Raw genomic sequence first — 26333 nt, 5'->3', positions numbered from 1 at the left:
GCCTCCTGGTTCTTTCAGTTCCGGTTTAGCATAACCACAGTGGCTTCACCAGCCTCCTGGTTCTTTCAGTTCCGGTTTAGCATAACCACAGTGGCTTCACCAGCCTCCTGGTTCTTTCAGTTCCGGTTTAGCATAACCACAGTGGCTTCCTGGGCCCTTATTTTTGAAGCCATCTAAGCTACGACATATCGTAGCTAGTTATGAGCAAAATACAGATGTCGTAGATTTAAGATACGACAGATTTTTGAAGGTATCGTAAAGTTCTCTTAGTGTGTCATGATTTATGATATTTGTCATAAACAAAAAATGGGAACTCTCATTAAATGGAGACAGAAAAAGATGGGGTATTTCTCAGTGACATCATCAAGGAAATTCCCTCTAAACTTCATCTCCGTACAGCTGACTTGGCAGAATGAATATTATGCAAGCGTCTGAACCAGGGGTAGGGAAAAATAAAATTGTCAATCGGTCCCACGCCATCACTACCGGGGGGGGGGGGGGGGGGGGGGGGGAAAGAGAGAGAGAGAGAGAGAGAGGAGAAAGGAATACAAATAAAAATTATAAAATCATTTAAAAGGTGATATTTGCCAAATAGTGTTTTAAAAACAAAATCATAGTAGCATTTGTATATTTTTATCTTGAATCATGAATGCGAAATGATAAACATCAAAACATGAAAAAAAAAAAAAATGTTTGATCACATCTGTGAAAAAAACAAATTATGTATATTTTACATAATGATGACAATGGAATAAATAATATCAAAAAGGAATAAAAGTTATGCATTCTAACTCCCATATATGTATAAAAAGTACCAGTATTAATACTGTCCTGAAAATTAATAAACAATAACACCGTTGGAGAGTTTGACAACTTGAGCTGGCACACGTTTAGACAAAGCAATTAATAACGTTGTTGCCGATTGGATGACATTTGACCTCTCCTGGCTCTAAAAATAGCCAGTTTAGCTATTCCAGCTCACTCCCACTTTAAAAAAAAAAGAGTGTAAACCTTTTTTTTTTTTTTTAAAGTCCTTTATAATTATTTGATACACTACATTGAACAGTCAACTAGAAACACATTTATAGATTATTTCAGTATATTTTATGCTATTTCAAGCAGTTTGTTACTTTGTATTTCACAACAGCCTCTTGCCTCGGACTAGGACACTCACCGACAGAGCTCCGTACACAGGCGTTGACAGGTGTTGATTGTAACCAGTTGCAAACTCTGGGTCCTTTGTTTTAATTGGAGTGTAATACCTTGGTAGCTTTCTCACCAAGAATAGTGTTATTGTTAACGCCTGTTTTATCTCATGACCAGCACAGCGGCTTTGACAAATGTCTAGCCTAGTGGCAGTAGATTGATTGTAGGTCCGACTTATCATCTTATGGCAGACTTTAAAATCACAGACATCTGAAATACCAGTCAGTTTGATCACTATTTATTTATTTATTATTATTTTAAATCATGCACAAGATACCAATGTCTGGGCAGGCCGATCCAATTGGCGGATAGGAATTTGTTCCTATAATAGAAATGGACAGATGCTTCGGACCGACAAGAATGACAAAAGTGGGACCGGCAAACGCACGTTTAAAAAAAAAAAAATCGGTCTCAAAAATCGAGAATCGGTCCCAGACCGGGAAAAAAGGGCTTTTTCCCACTCCTGGTCTGAACCCCCCGGCAAAAAGGCCCCATAAGGGAAACCTGGGTTCCACAGAATTTGGAAATTTTAATTTCGGATATGGGGAAGATGTCCAACATTATTTTCTTTTCTTTTAGCTGGTTAACAGTGATTAGGCTAAATTAGATCCAGAACACAAAGTACTATACACATAATTCAACTTCTAAAATTATTTCATTATGAATATTTTAGATGAGTGGTAAAGCCCTCGCTCTATGCACGGTCGGTCGGGGATTGATCCCCGTCGGTGGGTCCACTGGGCTATTTCTCATCCCAGCCAGTGCACCATGACTGGCCGTGATATGTGTTATCCTGTCTATGGGTGGTGCATATAAAATATCCCTTGCTACTAATGGAAAAATGTAGCAGGTTTTCTCGTTAATTACCAAATGTTTGACATCCAATAGCCGATGATTAATAAATCAATGTGTTCTAATGGTGTCGATAAAACAAAACAAACTTTAATTTTATATATTAATAACAAAAAATCACAAATCCAAGAAGAAAAATGGATACAGCCTAAGTGGCCGTTCAAATAGTTGTGTCAAAATTAGACACCCTCCCTCCCCCTGTAACGCTAAACCATACACCCCGCAATTTTTTAAAATTATTTAAAGTTTGGAGACCTCCCCCATTTCCAAACAAGACATGCTATGGATGTAATATAATTTTAAGGTGCTGTTTATGTACTTATGAATAAACTGATTTTATTTGAAGTGGTTTGTTTTGCGATTTGGGAAAGCGCAGATCAGTGGCGTAGTGGGGACATGGGGTCATGCCATCCCCCCCAATCAAACCTTTTTTTAAACTATTAAATTTTATAAAATCATACACACATACATAGTGTGGATTTCCCCCATCCTCATTATGGGTTACCTGCATATACAAGACATGCATATCTGCGCCATTGGCGTAGCCAGGATTTTATATTGGGGGTGGTAGTGGGAGGAGGGGGCAATATCAAATCTTGTATTTCAACTCGATTTATAATCATCATTGTGTGTTTACATCTATACTTTGTCCCATCCTCTTACAAAAATGTTTTTTTGTAAATAATTTCAGTTTGGTTTTAATTAACAAGAAAAGTAAAAGTGTTTTGGAAATAAATTCTATTTTTTTACTATTTTTGTGTACAGTTTAGAAAATAATAGCTTAGAAATGAATAATTTGCAGTAAATTTCAAAGTATGAAAAAGGCGTTCCCTGTGGGAAGAACTATAGCTATAACTACCTACGTTAAACACTGTTGCCATGACAGTGTTTATGAGAAGGTAAAAAACCCACAATAAAAATAAACAAAATATTTTAGTAATAAAAAAGTGCGTTACGTAATGTTGTTCAGTACACTCATCCCATGTAACACTACATAACGTTTGTACATACATCCACATACATCCACCCACCCCTCAAGCGTTACGTCATATTTGAATGGCCCTAAGGTTGTCACACAACATATTTTACTATCTTAATAATACAGTATAAATATTATTTAATAAAATATTTTATTTAATATATAAATAAAATATTATTTTATTAAATAATATTTATATATTTTTATTTTCATGTACCAGTAAGACATTTCAAATATTAATTTTGGAAAAGTTTCATGTCTATTTTTTTATTAATGAAAATTTGAGTAATATTTCTTTTATTTGGGCATTCCGATACATTATTTAGGCGCATATCACATTTTACACCTGTGCCTTCTTCAACAACCCCAATCAGGCCCCATTATATCGATTGGTAAATTTTCTGAAATAGGTAGGGTAACAATTAAAGGTCACGGTTGCAATACGCTGTTTTAAAGTTTTGACGGCAAAATACTTTGAGTTTACAAAACTGAGGAGCTGTATCTTCATCATTATTATGAAATAAGAACTAAGGCGCCATATATTAGTTTAGAACTAGTCTACGACAGGTAGGAACAACCTGTCATAGGATCTACGATGTATTTAAAATATTTTGGAGTTACAACAATTTCGAAAATATGCTACGACAATTGCCGCAGTCACTAACGACAGATTTACAACATGTCGTGGCTAAGATGGCTTTGAAAATATGATGGGTCCTGGTTCTTTCAGTTCTGGTTTAGCATACCCACAGTGATTATCTTGAGTCTCACAAATCAGCCTCCTGGCCCAAGGTATTTATCTCCCTTCTACAGACCTGTCAACCTTTAGTCAAGAGAAAGCAGGAGGTGTGTGTTGAAAAAGCAGGAGATTTTGTCAAAAAACAGGAGATTTTTTTAACTGCACCATGATTTAACACAATTTTTTTTAAAGTACTACAATAAGTTATATGAACACTACATAATGTTATGTATACTTGTCAACCTTAGTTATTGGCATTAAATTTTTTTTATTTTTTTTATTAAATTTAACAACATAATTATTTTTAAATATTATTATAATTTAATACATATTTTTAAAAATAACTCTTATCCAAAAATCTTAACACTAACAAATTTAAACATTGATAGTATATTTACGGTATTACACTTACAGGTTGCATCATCGTTATTTGTGTTTCGTAAAAAGTAGACTCAAGACAAATTTATATAGGCCTAAATCTTATAACTTAATATTCAGTTTTTACTACAATAAGGTACAGTGGTGTGGTACTTATTTAAAATCAACATAAACAGTGTATTTCCACTAATAATTTCTACTAATCATAAGTAAAAGCTCATTACTGACATTGTGTGAAATATACCGGAATTATACCTATTTCCATGTCAAACACAAGATTTATTAATCATAGGAAAATAATCCCTTGAAGTGTACTCTTATTACTAATATTTTACTGCACAAACCTACAAATCTAATTGATACAAGTATTGTTTATACAGCTAATTGGTCTTTCTGTTGTCTTGCTTTGACATGTGATTTTGACATCGTGTGTATTGATGCATGCCTTCGCTGTCTACTCTGGCACTTCCAGCCATAGAACTTTGCATTATGTAATCCAGTGGGAAGACATTTTACAAGTCAGAGGTGTTATTAGGACTAAATTGGACCGTTTTATATATGGCAACACTGAATGTCAGTACACAGCCACAGTAGCTTGAATTTGTTTTATGCTCAGAAAATAACGATTTTCTGGGAGAAACGTTTTTCCCGCGGGAGACATTATCAAATACTGGGAGTCTCCCGCGGAATCCGGGAGGGTTGACAGGTCTGGGGGATGAGAAAGAAGAAATGTTTTTATGATCTGCAAGTACAGGTAACTTAAAGTGTTAGGGTTAGGGTTAGGGTTAACTTCCTCAGTTGTCATAACCAACAAAAACAAAGTAGAATTACCTAGGGCATTAACCATGTATATTTAATCACAATTTGCGATTTTATCTTAGACATTTGTGATGGGAATGTGATATAGCATTTCAGTAAATTGTTATAAAACATTTTTAACACGTCCCTTCTGTAAAATTCTCTGAATCAGCAAGTCAGTTGTAGTAAATTAATTTAATAGTGGTGTACTGCATCATTTAGTGGCATGAAAGAATATCCCAAGTATGATTTACTTAACTAATTATTTTCCCCAATCCATGCTACATGGGATCCTGCTGAAAGATCCTGGATAAATCCCTGGATATAGACTTGTCAAAATTAGTTCATAAATGGTGTATTTAATCAGTTATTTTAGCTGGTTCAGACGTTCTACAATAGTTGTGGCTCAGTGCCTGAGGCCAGTGGTTTTAAGACTTGGGCCACTCAAAATCACTTTTTAAAAATGAGTCTGATGGCAAGTGAAAATTAAAAACAAAAATAAATAAATAAAAATCTACAACACTACAATCGTATAAAAACAAAAGAAACATTTACAAGTCACTTCTTTCGATTTCACTAACATTTCACTAATATATAGTTGGCCACAAGTAATCTTTGACCCATCATGATATTAATATACCTACCTATGTAATTTTATTCAAGATATAAAGTGTAAACATTACAAACAGAAAATGTTCATTGTTTTGCTACCAGTTTCTTTTTACACTGAAACCCAAAGACTTGTTACTCTAATTCTAATAGTAATACAGTGCAAGCATAATATGCAAAACGGTAATCAGTCTTTTAAGTTTGAATGTCACCATTTACTTTCACAAAAGTTTAAATGTGTATTTATTTTATTCCTAAAATATAACATAAATTGCAAGACTTGTCAAAAAATATATAATAAAAAATAAATAAAAAATAATGATAAAAAAAAGTACACAATATCATGAAATACATGTAGCTCATTTTAAAAAATAATAATTTGATTTGCAAGTCTTAAATTGTAATACATATTCACTTTTTGCCATGGTCTCCTGCATATTTGATGCAATATTTTCCTCAAATACTCTGAAATAAAATCTGTGTGCAAAATATTTCCATGTCAATCGATTTTACGTTAACTTTTTTTTTTTAAATACATAAAAACATAACAACTACGAAGTTGAAAACGAAAATAGCGGAGTGGTTTAACTGTTTCCCAACCTTATCAATATATTTAATGTAACTTAAGTGTAAAAATCGGTTTGCTAGTCCCTTTGTCTAAATTTAGATCATCACGACAATGCTGAATCAACGGTCTGTTTACGGATATCAGTTCGGTCTTTATATCTTTCTTTTTTTTTCTTTTTTTTTCTTTTTTTCTTATTGTTCTTTATTGTTTTTAATACTTACCACTAGATTTTCTCCACTTTTTGTCCAAACATAAATAGTGAAAAAACCCATTACAGTGACACAAATTCAACATACGAGACTGTAACGATGTCACTGATATTGACTTAGCCGAGATAACATAGGGCAAAATACATGCAATTTTTTACCATCTGCCATTTTGCTTTTTTGTGGAATACTCTTCAAGAGGGGTGAAAGCCGCCTACATATGTGACATAATTAATCTGACATCATGATGAGTGTGTAATACCTTAGCACATGTCATGACGTTGTTAGATTACATCATATTGACCCACCCCTCTTGAAGAGTATTCCATAAACAAACAAAATGGCAGACAGCAGAAAACATGTATTTGCAATCTCAGTGAAGTCGATATCAGTGACATCATTATAGTCTCATATGTGGAATCTGAATGAATGAATGAATGAATGTTTAACGACACCCCAGCACAAAAATACACATTGGCTATTGGGTGTTATAAAAGGTAATTATATGAAATATTATTTATACAATTACGTAAAAAGTGCAATTAATACAAATATCAAGTTAAGTATATTTTAAAATTTTGTATATAAATCATTGTTTTAAAAACTTTAAAAATTAATTCTGAGTGGAATTTAAACGATATCTCGTCGACTTCAGATGATTACACTAAACCAAAATGTGGTGCAGTCAGTGTACACTGACAACATTCACATTGAAAAGGAGGGTCCTTCTTTAAAATAAATGAATGTGTCAAAAACGTATGATCGATATGGGCATGGCACAACACTACTTCATCCATCCTGCACAGCCTGTAGGACTGCCACTCTTACAGGACTGGCTTCACAGAATAAAGCTTGTTTGCAACCACACCGTCCCAATCATCTTGCCAAGTCAAAAAGATATATTGGTTAATATATAATTTAAAATCACTGTAGGGGACACCAACATTGACACAGGGCAAGTTCAAAGCAGACTTGGCAGCAACATCTGCCTTTTTGTTACCCTTAATGCCAACATGGCTGGTTACCCAACAAAATATAACATCTTTATTGGCAATTGATAAAAAGACACATTTTCGTATCAACTAAGGGATGCTTCAATTTCATGTACTGTAAAGCTTGGAGACATGAACGTGAGTCTGTAAAAATAATATATTTAGATGCACATGAATCCTAAATCTGTTCCAGAGCTTTAATGACTGCCTAGGTTTCAGCAGTGAAGATTGATGCTCAACCGGGCAATCTGATGAAAAAACTGTAGCAGAAGTCACAGAATCCCCATCCTGTGATACTTCTGTGTAAACAGGAATGTAATCACAGTACCTCTCTTGGATTTCCATGGCATGTTATTTGTAAATAACTGCATCTGTGCGATCTTTCTTTAGATGCACAAGATCAAATACAATTTCCAGTGATTTGATACACCAAGGTGGCAAAATAAAATATGAAGGCATTTCCAAAATGTCAGTTAAATCAATGTTGAAAACTGATAACAACTGCTTAATGTGAAGACCAAATGTTCGAATGGCCTTTCGATATGCTCCCCATTGAGTCTTGCCAATAACTTTTAAGATATTGAGGGCCTTTAAAGCCCTTCTTTTTAACATACTGTAAATGAGGAACAAAAGATAGCCTCTTGTCAAAAATAACCCCCATAAATCTGATCTCCTCCACAACTGGAAACGGATTTTTGTCAAGAAACAGTTGAGGATCTAAATGGTGACCTATCTTCTGGAAGATATGCATACAGATGGTGTTTGGTTTTTGACTTTGATAATTGAAATCCATTGTCAGTTGCCCATTACTGAAGTTTATTCAAACAAAGCTGCAAATGATGTTCATTGATACTCATACTGGATGATCTTTAGCAAATCTGAAAATTGTTGAACTATAACGAGCTATCAACACCAGGTTTTTAACACTTGGTGATGCTGTTAATTTTCTTAGAAAATAAAGTTACTGACAGGATGCTACCCTGAGGCACATCCATCACTTGGACATGAGAATCAGACAACGTAGACCCCACTCATACATTGAAAGACCTATTTTTTTTTAGAAATTTGAGATAATGTCAGGCATATTGCCCAGGGCTCGAAACTCACAAAAAAATATGGTGGCCCAAAAAATAATAATCAATGTTGCCAAATTATGGTAAGAGAACCACTATCATGATTTTAATGTGGAATACAAATATTAATAGTGGCTCATAGGTTATAGCTTTAAAGAAGATTGCCCACATAATATTATTTAGGCGACTAATGCCATTATTTTTTAAATATTTAAGTCGCCCAAACCGAACATTGGCCGTTTCGAGCCCTGATTGCCTCTTAGGTCCATGCCATGGATTTTTTCAAAATCCAATACTTCAACATGGTATCATAAGCTTTCTTGAGGTAAAAAAATACCGATACCAAATGATGGTTATGCATGAAAGCACCCCTACAAAAAGTTTCAAATCTAACAAGATGATCAACAGTGCTGTCTAGACCTGAACCCACATTGCACGTTATATAGCAAGCAATTTGTGAGAAGATACCAGACAAGTCTACGGTTTATAATTATTTCCATGGTTTTACAAATGCAACTTGTCAAAGTGATAGGCAGGGGTTTCCCTAGAGCGATAAGCCGACACGGCCCGTGCTCCCTTAGCCAGCCAAGTAAGCGCCTTCATGTCTGGTAAGCGCCTTAACTGCAGGACCGTGTCGGCTTAATTTGTAACATGTATACAAAACAATGGAGCTGTGATCCGTAACGTCATTCACCACACATTATCACACTTCCATTTGGTATCTCTGCAATTCTTTAGATGTTCACTTTGAGGTCCATTGATCGCACCATTTTAATTGTCGGCGGGCTTGTGCTGGTCACGTGGTACAGGTGATCGGCTACTACTAATCCGCCAGATAACTGCTTGTTGTAATAATGTCTGTATGCTTGGGAATTACGCATCAAGACAAATCAAAGAAAATACCTATTAATTGAATAAACATCTTTGAAGGTGAAATTCTTGAGTAAAACATGTCACCATTAAGAGATATCGTTGCGGACATGAACAATACGATTACACAGGAGTAAATCTTGATGTAAATGTGTAGAAAAACAATAGTTGTTTGCATCAATGAATACCTAACTGCAGTTTCGTTATATCCTTTGTCTTTGTTAATTTTGTACCTATGGTCGAGAGCACGCACTGAGATCGCGATCGCGGGAAATGTACATGCAGTATTTATACAAATTGCAGTTAAACGTACACTGAATTAGTTTACAATAATCATATTTGTTAGATAATGCTAGATATATATTTGTTAAACTGTGAGATGACATTTAATAAGTTAGCTGGATTTTTTTTAAAAAGTAAAATTTAATTTTATTAAAATTTTGGGGTTTTTTTGGTAGTTTTTTTTATAAATGGAATATACTGTGAAGTCAGTCCCCCCCCACCCCCCCAAAAAAACAACAACAACAACAACAAAACAAACTCCAACATGATTTGATGGATTGAAGGCAAACACTTAACTGTTTTCAACTCACTACCCCACTTCTTTTGGCTTGATTTTTGTGTTATAATGATGCTAAATATGTAAGCGCCTTAAAAAAATCCTGGGGAAAGGCCTGGATAGGCCGATAACTGGTAGGATTTGTTGCATCCTTACTAGGCTTAGGAATAGGATTGATAATTGCTTTTCTCCAATCAGAAGGAAAGTCACCAGAAATCCAGATTTTGTTAAATATATTTAATAGAACCATCAAGTATGATTCAGGTAAGTGTTTTAATAGTTGATAGTGTATTTCATCTGGTCCCACTGAAGTATTATGGGCTCTATGAAGAGTATCCTGCAATTCCTCCATAGAGAAATGCCTGTTGTATACTTCAGCATTTTCAGATGAAGTTAATAGGTTGTTTTTCAGCTTTATTTCTAATAGATGTAAAAGCATCTGTAATGAAAGAAGAGGAGTAATGAGAGAAATTTTCTGCCAATGTATTGGTAATGTCACGATGAGACGTCCCATCCGTGTAATTGACAGCCAAATGGCGAACTGTATTATTGGATTCTTTTCCTTTGATTTTACGTATCCCATTCCAGACAGATTTCACGGATTTTTGAGAACTCAACTTGGAGATATAATTTCTCAAAGATGATTTCTTACTCTGTCATAGCTTTACAAGTTTTTGCCCAAGCAATGCGATAAGTATTCAGGTTATCCCTGGTAGGTTTGCGTTTGAACCTCCAGTTTCGCTCTTTGATTGCAACTTTGCAAGTCTCATTGAACCATGGTTTATTAAAATGTTTCGGCAGTACATTCGGTACTGCCGAAGTCTTAGGAATATCTTTCAAGATGGAGGTGAACAAAGCCATGGGATCATCTGCACCAGTCATGAAGTTTATTGCAGTCAAGAGCTGCATAGATGCCGAAACTAATCCCAATTTGCCCTTGTCAACCTCCATCTCTGAGCCCTTTCAAGTGATGGAGGTCCATCATTCTCCAAAAGAATTGGAAAATGGTCACTGCCACAAGGGTCTGAACAAACTTTCCAGGTGAAATCAAGACAAAGTGATAGACTACAAAGGGTTAAGTCATTGGATGTGAAAGAACCACTTGCAAGATGAAAGTATGTATGACTTTTACCATTAAATAATATTAAGTCATTTTTGAGAATCAAGTCTTCTAATTGTTTACCTCTAGTATAGTATTTATGTCATTGCATCCCCACAAAGTGTGGTGAGCATTAAAATCTCCCATGATAAAAAAGGGAGTAGGGAGTTCATCAAGAAGGCCTTGAAAGTCCATAGGGTTAAAATTATAATTGTTTCGAGGGGGTAAATAAACTGAACATAGAGGATAATAGTTTTATGAGCCGTGACCGTTGCATACAAAGCTTGTAAATTTGTTTGTAATGTAACTTTACTCTGAGGAATGTTTTAATTTACAAATGCACCCAGACACTCTATTTTCAGTTTCTTGACATTTATAGTAGTGATTAAATCCTCTGTTGTTAATATTGTCAGTATCCTTCAGAAATGTTTCTTGAAGACACACTGCAAAAGGATTATATTTTTGAATTAGCCAACGACAGTTCAACTGGATAACTTTATTTTCCATCATGAGGAAGTATGGGTTTTATATTTAGCTTTGCTGGTGGTCTTTGTGATCGGCAATGATCTGGAGATGAAATATCCATGTCATCATCGCTGATATCGTCCAAAGTTTCATAAATATTGCTGATTGGGACCATAGTTAGTTTGATCTTTTACAGCTAATCTGAAGGTACTTTGGTAGATTTCTTTGGGTCATTGCCTGTCTTAGGGAGACTAGTGCTCGACCTATTTGGTGGATTTTTAAAATCCAATGATACTTGGGTTTCGATCTCTTTGTGTTGTAGAGGAAATTTTCTTTTTGTCTTTGTTCTGTTTTTTTGTATTTGTTTTTGAGCCTTCTCGGTGTCGGACAGTTTCTTGTATTTAGCTTCCTCACAGTGCCAGGTTAGCTGTATTGACTGCAACACTTTTAGTGGCAACTTTGGCAGCAGCTACACCTGCATATGACTTGTTGTTATGGTAAAAAAAAACACAATGAGCAAATGTAAGTTTTCCATCACATGTGTTCTAACCATGGCCAAACCTCTGGCATTTAAAGCAATGCAAGGGGTTTGGAATAAAGGGTTCAATGGGAATATTAAGGTAACCGGCTTTGAAAGATTGGGGAAGGGTAGGGACATTAAAAGTGAGGATACAAGTATTCGTCGATAACAAGTCATTGTTTCGAGAAACCTTTATCCTCCTCACCGCAGTAACACCCTGTGAAGACAAATTTTCATATATTTCTTCCTCACTTACTCCTTCCAGATCTCTGCATCTGATCACTCCCTTTACCGGCCTCAGTGGTGTCGTGTTTAGGCCATCGGTTTACAGGCTGGTAGGTACTGGGTTCGGATCCCAGTCATGGGATTTTTAATCCAGATACAGACTCTAAACCCTGAGTGAGTGCTCCGCAAGGCTCAATGGGTAGGTGTAAACCACTTGCACCGACCAGTGATCCATAACTGGTTCAACAACGGCCATGGTTTGTGCTATCCTGCCTGTGGGAAGCGCAAATAAAAGATCCCTTGCTGCTAATCGGAAAGAGTAGCCCATGTAGTGGCGACAGCGAGTTTCCTCTCAAAATCTGTGTGGTCTGACGCCATATAACCGTAAATAAAATGTGTTGAGTGCGTCGTTAAATAAAACATTTTTTTTCTTTTTTTTCTGATCACTCCCTTTGACAAGTGAAAGAGGTATGTGAAGTTACCTTAATCGGCACATTACAAAAAACTGTCGAAGTGAGGAGACAAGTTGAATGTTTTTCAGTTGAACATTCAACCAGCAGCCCATTCTTGATCTTTTTTACATATTCTGGCTCACCAGCCAAGCCAACAATTTCCTTTTGAATGGCAAAAGAAGATGATCTCTTAAAAGCCCCATCATCAGTAGAACTGATGACAAACTTTGGTCAATTTTGAGAAGAAATCACTTTGGATTTCTTAACATTATTTTTTGATTTCATGGACAAGAAGTCTGAAACTTCGGTGTGGACCCTTTTTAGGGTCCCATCTCAGTTTGTTGAAAGTTTTGTTTTACCCATATTTGAATAAAGCAAGGTTCATCAACCATGACCCCCACCCACTACCGAGTCCAACAAGGGGACATGGTGCTGCAGATAACCAGCAAACAGCCATGCCAGGAATACATGGTTGATATACTTGGGCATTAAGAAAACAAATATCACCCAAATGACCCTAACCACTGCCCTTAGAGCAACAAATACATATGGTATATAAAACAATGTTTGTTCTTAACTATGTGGAATCTGTGTCACAAAAATGGATTTTTCACGATTTGTGTCTACACAATATTTGTCGGAAATCTAACAGTAATTAAAGGTAGGAGAGTAATTTATCGTAGTTGTTAACAATTTGGTTCAAACTTAGTCATACTTATTCACTGGCATAGAAAGCGGGGAGGGCAAGGATGTGATGTGCCTCCCACTTTTCTTAGTCCAGTAGCAGTAGCGATGATTTATATTTTTTGGGGGGAGGGGAAGGGGGAGGGAGGTGTTCCTATTCATAAATATATACTCATTTATAAGTTACAAAATATTCATTGTTATTAATGGCTGTTAATTGTTGTAGTAGGTAACTTTATTCTAAACTGATGAAATCTTTTTTCATGTTTTTCTAAACAAACCATAAAGTATGCCTATCTGTTGTGTAAACTGACAAACTGATTAAACCATAGGCACTTGATGACAGGATAATTTAATTATTCTCAATATACCACAATATACCCCTAAAAAGAACCCTCTAAGGCACGCACAAGCCTACATACAAACCCCTAAAATTATTGCTATGGTCAAAGAAAAAGAAAAAACCCAGAAGAAAGATAATAATAATAATACAAGTAGTATAATTGTATCATGAAATTTAAAATATGATGAATATTTACAGTAATTATCAGAAAGCTAGTTTTATTTCCATAAATTAGCGTCCCAACACCAACACGTAGCCTATATTGTTACTGGTTTCTTGTTTTATTGACAGAAAAAATTGGGCAAGTGAATTTTTAACCAAGGCCAGTTAATTTTCAAATCCACTGGCCCCATGACTAGTGAATTTATTTTTTAATTCTAGAACCCGTGGTTTGTACATTAAAATGTTCCAGGGCTCGAACTTAATGATAGCACCGACGGCAATTGGGGTAGTTGCAATATGAATTGCTGTCTATCAGGGGCTTCACCGATGGTAGTTTTTGCCGACAGATAAAATTATTGCCGTTGATAAAGAGACTATTTTTCTGGCTGGTAGGTACAGGGTTCGTATCCCACCTGAGGCAATGGGGGATTTTTCATGCTAGTACCGGCTCCAACCAAAAGTGAGTGCACCGCTAGGCTCTATGGGTAGGTGTAAGGCCACATACACCGAGTTTCACCCACTTTACGGGTGCGATTATGGGTGTGTCTCCCGAGTGTATGACCCCACATGGGGGATGATTACCCGGCATGCACTGCAGGTTCCGTGTACCCCGGGCTCGGGTGATACTGAGATAGCTCAACTGACAGCAAGCGTGGAGCATGGACCTGTCAAGTAGTCCCATACCGAAATGGAAATACTGCGGCTTCACCATTCATCTCATATCATCCATATTTGTAATGTGCAAAAATACAAAAAATGTCTTTGTCTCTGTGTTAAATGTTTGTGGCAGGGTTTTTTTTTGAAAAAGAGAGACTATTTTTGGTTTTTATATTTGTTGCAAAAGTTACCGATTTATAATTGCTGTAGGCAAGCTCAAAATTGCTATCGGTGAGCATGTTGCCTATGGCAAAAACATTTCAAATTTGCCATATGTAACAAATTCTTAAATTTGAGCCATGATGCTACATCAGTCCATTATTATATCAGATGCTTAAAATAGCTACCATCTACTTTGTATATAAATCAATCTCCTATTTCAAACCAAATAATACCTTGATTATGTCCACCCATCCCTGCAAGCCGTAGCACGCCTTTCTTATACAAAAGTGAAGTAGATATAAGATGGCATGTATAACCTACCTTCTAAAGAGAATATTGTAAAGGTGGGGACATTGCTGTGGTGGCAGAGACTTTACCAACTTCACTGTAATTAAGATCTGAGCTCCATCAGTTCTTCTTTCACTTGTGAGAACAGTTTCCTACACAGAGAAGATGGAAAAGAAATAACATCAAGGATAGTAAAGGAATGTTTGTTGAACACAACCTCAGCATTGGTTTCCCCTCACAAAAATACTGCTGCACAATGAGGTCATCAGTTCTCATATTGCATGATGTAAAATTATATAAGGTTTTAGCCACATACCTTGAATAAATAGTAATCAACAAAGAATTAATGTTAATAGATGTAGGGGTACCGATTTTCAGCTATCACGGAATCACGGACGGAATTGCAGAATTGCAAATCTTAAACAGAATTTGCAATTTTCCGAGTTGTCAAATAAAATGCCAACTTTTTGGATCAAATAATATATTTATTTATTTATTTATTAATACACAATACATTGTTTTTCTGCTTAATTGATCATTTGAACCATTAAGGCACAACAAAATATGTTACTCTACGACAAACTATAAACACACATTTTACTTGCAAATGGTGGGCCTATGCAGTAGAATACATCACTACTTATTACACCAAAATCATGTCTGGGATTTAGTTTTTTATGCATCATCTCGGACTGTCAAAATTCATTATTTAATTGCAGTTTATGACCAACAATATCTCTTCTTTTCTTTTTTTATCACAGAATTTTTATTAGCATTTTACAAAACAAAGATGGACCAAAATTTTAATATTAAAACTATTTGACCAAATTAATACATCAAAGTTTATTTTTATAAATAATTCATTCAGTCTATACATTTGCCTATATTTTTTCCTAAAAGGTTCTCTTATGCATACTCAAACCCACAAATTGATCTGCTGGCAGGGTCATGGATTTTTATTAAAGTGACTACAAATAAAATTCATTCTTCCTGTGTTATTATGGTAACCGTTTTTAAATTCCTGACATTCGTGATATGTGTTTTGATATCTCCCCCTCCCCCCTTTGTTCAACACATGCATGTTAATTACAGTTATTATTAATTAATATGAATACATATTTTATAATCAATTAAAAATACATTAAGACATTCCCCTCCCTAAATTCTAAGTTCTTAATATACATTTCACAAAATTATTTATATCTTTCCCAATGTGCTGAGAATCTATCAAAAGTACCTAGTAATGACCTCAGTTTGAGATCTGTTTGGTTCCATTTTGATTTTAATTAATATTTATATGTCTGTTTTTTCAGAATACCTGAATTTGGCAGTAATCAATTGGATCCTGATGAAAGAGGACTGAACCAATGAAACTTTGGCTTCAACCTTTATATAGAATAGCTATCGTATTTGTAACATTATATTAAATAAATATATCAATTTACTTCTTTATATCAAGGAAGAATGTTTATTAAATACCACTGAAAATGCATAGCATTCCAAAAGCCTTACCTGACTATTTCTGAAGATATAAACAGAATTTTAGTTCAGTAAACTGAAAACACATTTTATGAGCGGAATTGGCAATTTTCATAAGCGGAATTGGCAATTTTTATAAGCAACACCCCTATAGATGGTATATCACATTGTGTCAGTCAGTAAGGAGTTTAGAGAGCCGAGACCAGTGATTTACAAACTGTTCTGTTTTAACAGCACGCTGAATATATAATTTACCATTTTAAGGAAAGGAAAAGAATATTTTTTCAACAACTATACAGCATATTTTAACTATACTAAAAGGCTTAAGTTATTGTGAAATGGATTGTTTGGAGTAATAAATTAGGGATGTAAACCAGAGAAAATGTGCATGAATGCAAAAAAGCAGTTGTTGCAGCGATTGCATGCTTTGTGCAAGAAACATGGAATATTTGGGAGAAATCCTGTCCAGTGTTCACCATAAAAGGCCAGACATTCAGTCCCAAATCATTGCCACTCTGTGCAGCCTTCAGAAGTCCAGAAGTCAGAAAAACACCATTAGTGAACTGTCTGATGCAATTTCGTCATGCCACGTCTCAGTGAAAATGACAGATGGCGAGTCATGGGGATGGCTGAATCTGGGACCTCGCATGTCAATTCAACGTCCACAGAAACACCATATGGCACTTATGGCAACGATATCAACAAAACAACCAGGTCAGGGACCGTCCCCGTAGCGACCAACCACCTGTGACAACCCCTCGCCAAGACACATTGATCCAAACCATGCATCTGCGAAACAGGTTCCAGCCAGCAACCTCAATGAGACGACAGTGCCAGGCCTGTATCAATGCTCAAGGTGGACACACTCGCTACTGACTGTGTGAACTTTGCTCTGGACCCCCTCTAGTGATGTGGCTCATTTGCATATGGCAGGTGTGCCTGTTTTATGGACTATTGCTCGTTTCCATACCTTCTGACATTTCTCTTTCCATGTAATAACGTTTCATACACGGCAGTAAAAACTTATCATCAATTATCTTTGTCTTTTGTGTGTCACAATAACTTTTGCCTTTTCACTATTTGGTGACTTGTTATGTTGACACTTGGTTAAAAGTGAGTGAGAGTTAATATGCTACCAGCAGAACTTTCTTCTTGTAAGTAGTAAAACCTACTATGGGATAAAAAGAATGTAATTGGTGGCAATGTATACAACACATATAACATACCTCATTTGGTAGTTGAATTGGCAAGTATAAAATAGATCCATCGAATGCCTTTGCCGTACCAATGATGTCTTTGTGATCATAAAGCATTGCCGATTTCATTCTTCGACTGTCTACTGGCGGGTTGTATGAAACATGATACTGGTACACTCCTTTGTTCTTACAAATCACTCTGATATAATTTGCTGTTAAAGACATACTGAAACAAATATTATTTATTAGGGTATTAATATGCTTTGCACTGAAATCTTAAAAAAAACCCAGAGTTTTTGGGGCCATTCAACAATTAGATAATGCTCTGTATGGGAAAACAGAACTTCTGAAGTGTTACAAGACATTATTGGCGAGTGTTTGTCAACAATAATGTCTCTTATGTAAAACAATTAATGTTTCCTATTCATAAAGTAATATCTGGTATTTATTACCCCCACTCCCACCCCCAAATTAAACAAAAATACAAACAGAAAAGCAAATAATGTTGGTCAAATATGGTAGCTGCATTATAAATCTTTACAGTGTGGAGGTTTAAAAAATACCATGTTTTGAGTTACTTAATTGAATGGCTTCCTACAACTCATCAACAACTGGACAAACATATACAACGTCTCCGATATCTAAACAGATAAGAAATAATATTCAAAGGAAGCATTTATTATCAATATCTATTAGTATTAAACAGTAACCCTAAGTCATATTTTCCCAAAATAATAGTGAAATGTTCATCTTACATAAATATTTTCACTCATTGCTTTGCAATTTTAAAAAAATCACATTTGGCACAAAATCCATCAATATAACTAGAATGGCAAAGCTTGCATGTATGATAATTATATATGCTGAATAGTAAAGCTATAAAGCAATCTACATAGTTATCCCAATTCTGATTCAATGAACTGATTATTTTTTGGAAAAAATGCAGCGTAAACAAAAAAACTGGTCACTACTATTGTTTCAAGTTAACTGGTGTTTCTCAGAAATCACACAGGATGTGACACTGACCAAGTGAAGAAAAATCCCATAAACATCTTTGAAGAATTTTCTCTAAAAATAACTACAAACTAACCTAAAAATTGAATTTCCTTAGATGCAACCCTCAACCTACTGCTAGCTGCATTATTAACTACGACCTATGCAGTAGTTAATAAAGAAACTAACGATACAGAAATTCACTTCCTCACCTAACGATAAGGTTTCTACTGTCTGACTTGCAAACAAATCGGAATAGCAAGTCCAGTGTCATTGTCAGATGGACATAGTGTAACGGACACAATTTCATATGTAATTTAATATTTACGATTGACTATCTACCTGCAATTATTAATATCATGCACAACCATTAAGCTTCCATAGTAATATATATATATATATATATATATATATATATATATTTTGCTTTATAATAGTGTGAAAGTGTGTAAATATAAGTGTGCCCCCCACTTTTTGGCACTTTCCTACGCCACTGATGTGTGTGCGTGCGTGCGTGTGCGTGCGTTCATAGGTGACTGTTCTGATCAGAATATTACATATAGTTCGTCCCATCCTTCTACAAAAATGTTGTTTTGTTGTTTTTGTAAATTATTTAAGTTTGGTTTGATGTAAAAATTAAAATAAGTATTTTGGAAATAACAAAAATATCCTATTTTGTGTGTGTAATTTAGAAAACAAGCGGCTCAGAAATAAATAACATGTAGTAAATTCCATAGTATGAAAAAATGCATTCCCCGAGGGATGCACTATAAACATATCTTTCTATTATCTATTACAACTGTGTTACTGTCACACACAATTCATTACAACTGTAGGTGTGTTTTTATGTTTAAATGAAATTATGATAATTAATGTGAGGCGAGATTGCAGCTTTGAAAAAAAAAAATCTAAAAAATGTTCATACAAGAAAACCAAAACAATCAGGGTGGGTAACAGCTTGCTAGATTTATCTCCTATATTTATCACATGGTCAGTTATAATGAAACGCAATTTCATCAACTTAATTTTTACCTGCATCATTCTTTATTTTTAAATCATAGGTAGGGACATTTATGATGCCAGGGGCTGCTATGCATAAATCTCAGCTGAAGATTCACAAACAACTGTAGTCATCTGCCATTTAACTAACTGGAACACACCAGAAGTTAGTGGTTAGGGGACGTAACTCTGCCTATTTTTAACTCTGCGAATTTCTAATAGAGGCTATATGAGGCTCTGAATCAAGTCTACATAGGCTTGTCTGGGGGGGGGGGGGGGGGGGGACTTCAAGCAGAGATATAATAACCACATAAAGTCCTTCAAGCACATGAAATATGAAAAGGAAACAAAACTGTCCAAACACATATGGGAGTTAAGACAAAAGGGTACCAAATACAAAATAAGCTGGAAAATAATAAAGGAGTCCAACATGTTCAAGCACAATTCTGGGCAATGCAACTTGTGTTTGAAAGAGAAGCTGACCATTCTGTGGAGAAATGGGGAAAACATACTCAACAAAAAATCCGAGCTTATTTCCAGATGCCGTCACTGCAACTGCTCCATGACATTATAAAAACACAGGACAAACAGTAACACTCCCCCTGCCTGCTACCGATCCCGGTCGGACTGCTGGTGCTCCCTTGCACCTGCCAGTGCAGGTGGTCCCTCCCCCCCCCCCCCCCCCCCCCAACTTTCTGTCTTGGACGACAGAGCTTGCTCTGCAAGCACTTGTGCCCACGACAGGCGTGCACTACAACAGCTTGCTCTGAATGTGCACGTTAAACCCTATGACATGACATGACATGACAAGTAACACTCAGCCACCTGATGAATGCCAGAAAGTGTGAAAGTCTGAGTAATGTGTACAATCCATGTATATGGTAAATTTTGTAAAGTCTGGAATATTTCCTTATTATTTTATAGATAAAACTACTCCGGTATTAAGACCACACCACTATTGCAGATTAAAAACCAGTAAAGTCAGTCCAATTGGTCATTTTTAGTGCATGTTGACCCTGTTAAAGTGACCATATTACAATTATAGCAAATTTCAACATTTTTCGTTTACACAGTAATGAAACATGTATTTTGCTATTTTTTGGTACCTATATATCACGTTTACAATGTACCGTATATGAATCCTACCAAATTTTTAAAAGATCTGACAAGCCATTTTTTTTTTTTATTCGTAATAATCGATCACATTTTTAGCCCTCTCTGGGAAAAACACTTCAAACTACACACCGAGTTACGTAAAGACCTGTGACATCACAACAGGGCTTGGCTAGCCGCTGGTAATCAAAGAGAAAGATACAGGCGGTTTCAAGATATTCCGACACGGGGACAAGAATACGAAAAATCAGAGTACGAAACTATGCAATTTCTTTTTTTGTAATACCAATTTGTAAATATTGTTTGACATATTCTATGATAATAAATAATTGTGTTGTGTATGGATGCACAAAAATTGCTGTGAAAGGTGTTACAGTTATAATTCGTCCCATCATTCTATAAAACTGTTTTTTGTAAATATTTTCAGTTTTGTCTTCTTATAAGACAAGTAAAAATAAATAATTTGTAGTAAATTCCATAGCATGAACAAAGGCATTTTCTGTGAGATGGACTAAGAACATCCACGAATTACCGGACATTGTTTCATCACGAGGCTAGCTTGCAAAAACAAATTGACAATCATAGCCCACAGGAAAGGACCGTATAGGGTAGAATCTGCAGCAATCATCTTTTGACCAAAGACTATGATAATCAGTTTTCTGTTTGACATTATCACGCAGGGCCAGCACACGTGACAACCTGTATACACATGCAGTCTCAGACAAACGTAAACAAGTCAAAGGGTGCCAGCTACAGGTATGCGAGAGATTCTCAGGGTGAGTTCATATTGATAACACAAATAAGACGTTTTAAGTTTAGTTCCATACTTAATGATTGTACTTTTTAAAAATTAAATAATAATTAATAATGTAAATATATAAATATAAATACACACACACTGGAGTAGGTCTGATTTAGTCTTCATTCAAGAATACCAATATATAATAATCATATTTTGTAATCCTATTTCACCACACAAATGGAGGGGGGGGGGGGGGGGCTGAAAATAAAAATTAGCTAGGATCCTTATGTACCACCCATATAAAAAAGAAATATGTGCAGGAATATGTTACTATATCTAATGCCTAAAACATGCCCCCTAAAAATAGACAGGGTAGATTGGCTTTAAAAAAAAAACCTATTTTTAATTTTTACAGTCATATTATTTTTTAATTAAAAAAATAATTAGAGTTGGCCCTCTTTTCTTGGTAGGACTGGGTTCTCAGAAACACAATTTTGTTTTGCCCAACTGGACCATGTACTAGTTGTAGTGGGAAAAAAAATTAAGGAATGATTAATTGCTATCCTATTTTGATTAAAGAAGCAATTTAGGATATTAACATATTTCCCATCTTTATTAAGTATTGATAATATTTGATATTTAAGGGGAGCTATAAAAAAGCCCTAGACTACTCTCTTAATTTTAAAAGGGTAACATACTAGCATCAGATAAAACTAAAATATGATGTCATGTGCATGTGTAGTACAGTAATAAATTGCTACCTTTTCATATGTGCCTTTTGTGATCCATTTGCTTATGTGTCGCCCTCAAATTTTATTTTGTATTTTGTACCGATTATTAAAAAAAGAAAACATTTAACTAAACATGATAAAACTTTATTTTATTAATAGAAAAATGTCATTTCATGGTACCGTATATCTTCGCCTATAAGTCGAATTTTTTTCACCCAAAAATTATTTTATAACTTGGGGGGTCGACTTATAAGAGGGTAAAAAAATTTCACCAAAAAATATTACTGTTTTGGGGATTATTTTACAAGTTTTATTGTTGAAGTATACCATGTATTTATACTCAAATATGTTAATTTGACACATTTATTTTTTATAACCTATTTTTTTTGGCATTAGAACGGTTTTGGTTATGCGAAAAGGCGTACGATCTCACTCACATGCCTAGACAACAGTCCACTTAGTTAAATTAACAGTCATAACTAATAGTAAAAATGTAAACAATACTAACTACCTGTTGCCTGAGTTTATTTTGAAATCTGGTCACTGGCATTAATGGTTGTTCAAACAATGTTTTGGCGGTGATTAACTTCATGAATATTACTAAGCTTTCCCTTAAAATAGACTGATCTCTGCAGTTCACTTATCTAGAGCAATAGGGACACACATCATTTGGTACAAAAACCAGTGTCTTGGCTTTTGTTTAACTCATCCAATATGATCTCGACAGTGATATCTATCTCCAGAACATCACTATCAAGTTTAGACTCGAACTGATATGACAAGACACCTTTGCTTTGTCCATCACTACTATCATTTTTTGATTTGAAGGACAAGACCAAGAAACTGTAGAAAAAGGAGCCATCTTCACTAACATCACTTTGTTCCGCCTTTTTGCGTGTCATAGGCTAAAAATAGATCTGCCAGCATCTGACAAGTGTTTTTCATTGAGGCATTTCAATTGAGGTCATATTTTTAAAAATTAACTATCAGATATATATATATATATGCAGTGTTCTCGCTGCTCCATTTAAGCGGGACGCCCCGCCCCGTTATTCCATTTTGCCGCCCTCCTTTCACGTTCCTCGCCCTCCTTTATTTTTGAGCACCCTCCTTTATTTTTGATCGCCCCTCTTTATTTTCCAGCACCCATCTCCGCTATTTCCAAATGCACATTTTTTCCACACAAAAAACAACGATCAGTCTGCACACTGAACATCAAAGGAAACAAGCCGCGTTGTGTACGAAAAAGCAATTGACGAAACATTTACGACAGTTACCGTAACATAATTTAACAGTATTTTTAACAGCCTCTATTTTGTCCAATATCTGTATCCATTTGTATGTTTGATAGACACAATAAAAGTTATATTTTATGTAAGCAATGAAAACATTTTATTTTTTACGGATTCGGCAATCTCCGATTGAAAAAACAAACCCTCTTATTTGGCGCCAAATTTGTGACGTGATCAGAACGGTCATTCTGTCTTTTGTTTCCACTAACTATCGTTTGATATTTTGTCCTCTGTTGCAGATATAATTGGTTGAAACTGTTGATTTTTACTTTCTGTTATTCTGTTTATTAAGCAGATCTTTATAAAATATTGTAAACTTTTGATTTTGAGGGGATATGAACGCTTATAAAAACAACGGAAGTGGTAGTGTTTATCATTAAAATCATTTATCTTGAGTGCCAAATAATATATACACTGCCTTTACAAAAACGAAACTTTTTATCAGCTGGCGATATTTTATCACAGCGATCGATTCATTCGATGAAGATGGAAATAACAAAAATGTATCTGACATTAGGAGATCACTTTACAAACATCTTTATTGTTTTTCGTATATCTTGAAATCTTTATTAAAAATAATAATATTAAAACTTTGATCGGTCCAGCAAAACCGGAACTGCCCGTGAATGTCAGCCCGATATCATTCAGTTAAAAGTTTTTTTTATAAACCCCTTTGCACTTTTTTGTAGGCAAAATAAGGAGTATGTCTTTTCTCAAAGTCTACCAACACACAACAATATGATAACCAAACTACTCCCCCCCTCCCCCTTTTGTTTTGTTTTTTGCTCTACGTTTATTATTGGGTTTTTTTGAAGGGTGTGGTGCCGACCGGCCGCCCTCCTTTAATTTTCACCCAGCGAGAACACTGATATGTAAAGACTATTTCCTTCCATACATCTAATAAAAATGTGTCTTTACCGAGGCACTTTAAACCTTCAACAGTATCCAAGTATTTAGAACAGATCATCAAAAATAATTTTCTTACCCAGTGTGCATGTTAGTTAATGGCTGTTAATTCTAAAATTAATAAAATCCAAGTTTGGTCCGAGAGAAGTTTGCCTCTTATTTTGTAGTGGTTCTATTTTCATAAGTTACCATAGTTACAGTATCATTGTGCCTGTCACAGATTATTTATGTTTAAAGGAAAGACAGAAATGAACCCCCCAAAAAACAAGAAAGAAAGAAAGAAAAGGAAAGGAATAATATATATATTATAAAGCAAATAATGTTAACAATACACGATAAAACAATATTTATTTGACAAGTGACACATGCCATCAGCAGCAACATCATTCATATCAGAGGTTACCATTTTCCGTGGATTGTTTTGAGGTTTTTCCCTTCTCTTATCTTTCTTGTTTAACCTGCACATGCGCACTATATAGATAAACTAAAGGAAATCTGTGAATCCAATGTTCGAACCATGACCATAGGAATGCGAAAAGAATGTTCAGAAAATGTCAGCAATCGGAACCTGTCTTGGGGCCAGATCAAAAGTTTGATTTGTCACTATAGAAATGATGAAAAGAAAGTTCAGAAAACATCAGCTGTCATCCGTTTTGAAACTAACAACATATTTTCAAATTTCCAGGACATTTTCCAGGACTTTCCAAAATTTAAGGAATATAAGGACGCGTATGAACCCTGAATCATGTTAGTTTAGTCTGTGGAGCATGACTAAATAAAAGAGTACCGGTGAGGTACATGATACGCCTGTCAGGAGTTTGATGAAAAACCATATCTATATTAAGGAATTTGTTACGCGCGGGCATGATTCAATTTTAATTGTGTGAAATTTTTGCAATGGGATGAATGAACAGTTTGTTTTGGACCAACCACCATCCCAAGTTGTACCTACATGTGGTTGAATGATCCTGTATGCAAGATATGATCTGGACAAGGATTTACGGTTATGTGCAGTTGATTGTGAAAAGTAGGTCACAGTGACCGAGTAATAGAACGTGACACACCGCCATCCCAAGTTGTTTCTACATGTGAGGTTTGATGGTCCTGTATGCATCTGTATGCAAGATATGGTCCAGACAAGGATGGTTGTTTTCATACTGCAATCAAGTGACCTGCAAGCCTGCACACATTCCGATTACAGTGACATGCTAATTAAACATATTTGTAAAGAAACACACTGACTATACAAATTATGTAAATTATTAGATGAAGCATCAATGCAATTATTTCTAATAGCCAGTCCAAAATGTTGATTACTCTAAGTTGTTTTGATACCTCTGTGTGTTATTGTTTAGTTGAAGATACAGATTTGCCGTTATCCCAATGAGACAGGATGGAGCTAATTGCTAATTGAAAGGTGACTGACTAATCCAATAGGTAACAAAATAAGTTTTATTGAGAGAGGTGACATTAACAGAGTGAGTTAGTGTATTTTTAGCAAGTTGTGTCAAAGTGCTGAAAACCAAACATGAATGTTGTAGTTGTACTATCATTATTATTTCAATATCATTTTGTACACAACATCGTTATTAGAAATGGGAACTCCGAAGAAAGGAAAAACACGCTGCGAACTAACTTTGAAGCAAAAAGTGAACTTAATCAATTTCTTATCTTATACATGTAATTGTATATATACCCGGTAATTTGGAATAAACTTAAAATGATAGTAACCCACTAATAAGACCACCCTCCTAATAAGACCATATTTATTAAGTTCCATTGGTGGTCTTAATAGTGGGATTTCACTGTGTGTGTATGTGTATATATGCTTTACGGCATTCAGTATGTTAATTTGGTAGTTATGCTCCAAAAACTTTCAAGTGAGCTCTTTTCTTTTGTTATTTACTTGCATGTAAAATATACACAAAAGGAATGTGCCATAGGCACCGGAAGATGCAACAATTTTTGGTTGGAATTGGTAAAGTAGTCTGTTAAA

At 35.2% G+C, this 26333-nt stretch overlaps 1 protein-coding gene across 1 annotated transcript in view; it reads right to left on the bottom strand.

Moving 5' to 3' along the window:
- The window catches only part of LOC121378375 (piwi-like protein 1), a 197766-nt gene that overhangs the window by 112209 nt on the left and 59224 nt on the right, over positions 1 to 26333 (bottom strand). The window contains exons 6-7 of the mRNA XM_041506516.1: positions 17592 to 17787; positions 14920 to 15038 (exon numbers count right to left, since the gene is read on the bottom strand). Coding sequence (XP_041362450.1) covers positions 14920 to 15038; positions 17592 to 17787 — 315 coding nt within the window. The remainder of the gene's footprint in view (positions 1 to 14919; positions 15039 to 17591; positions 17788 to 26333) is intronic.

Source organism: Gigantopelta aegis, chromosome 8 (assembly GCF_016097555.1).
Source record: "Gigantopelta aegis isolate Gae_Host chromosome 8, Gae_host_genome, whole genome shotgun sequence".
NCBI classification, from domain to species: domain Eukaryota; kingdom Metazoa; phylum Mollusca; class Gastropoda; order Neomphalida; family Peltospiridae; genus Gigantopelta; species Gigantopelta aegis.
This window is presented reverse-complemented; position numbering and strand designations above follow the sequence as displayed.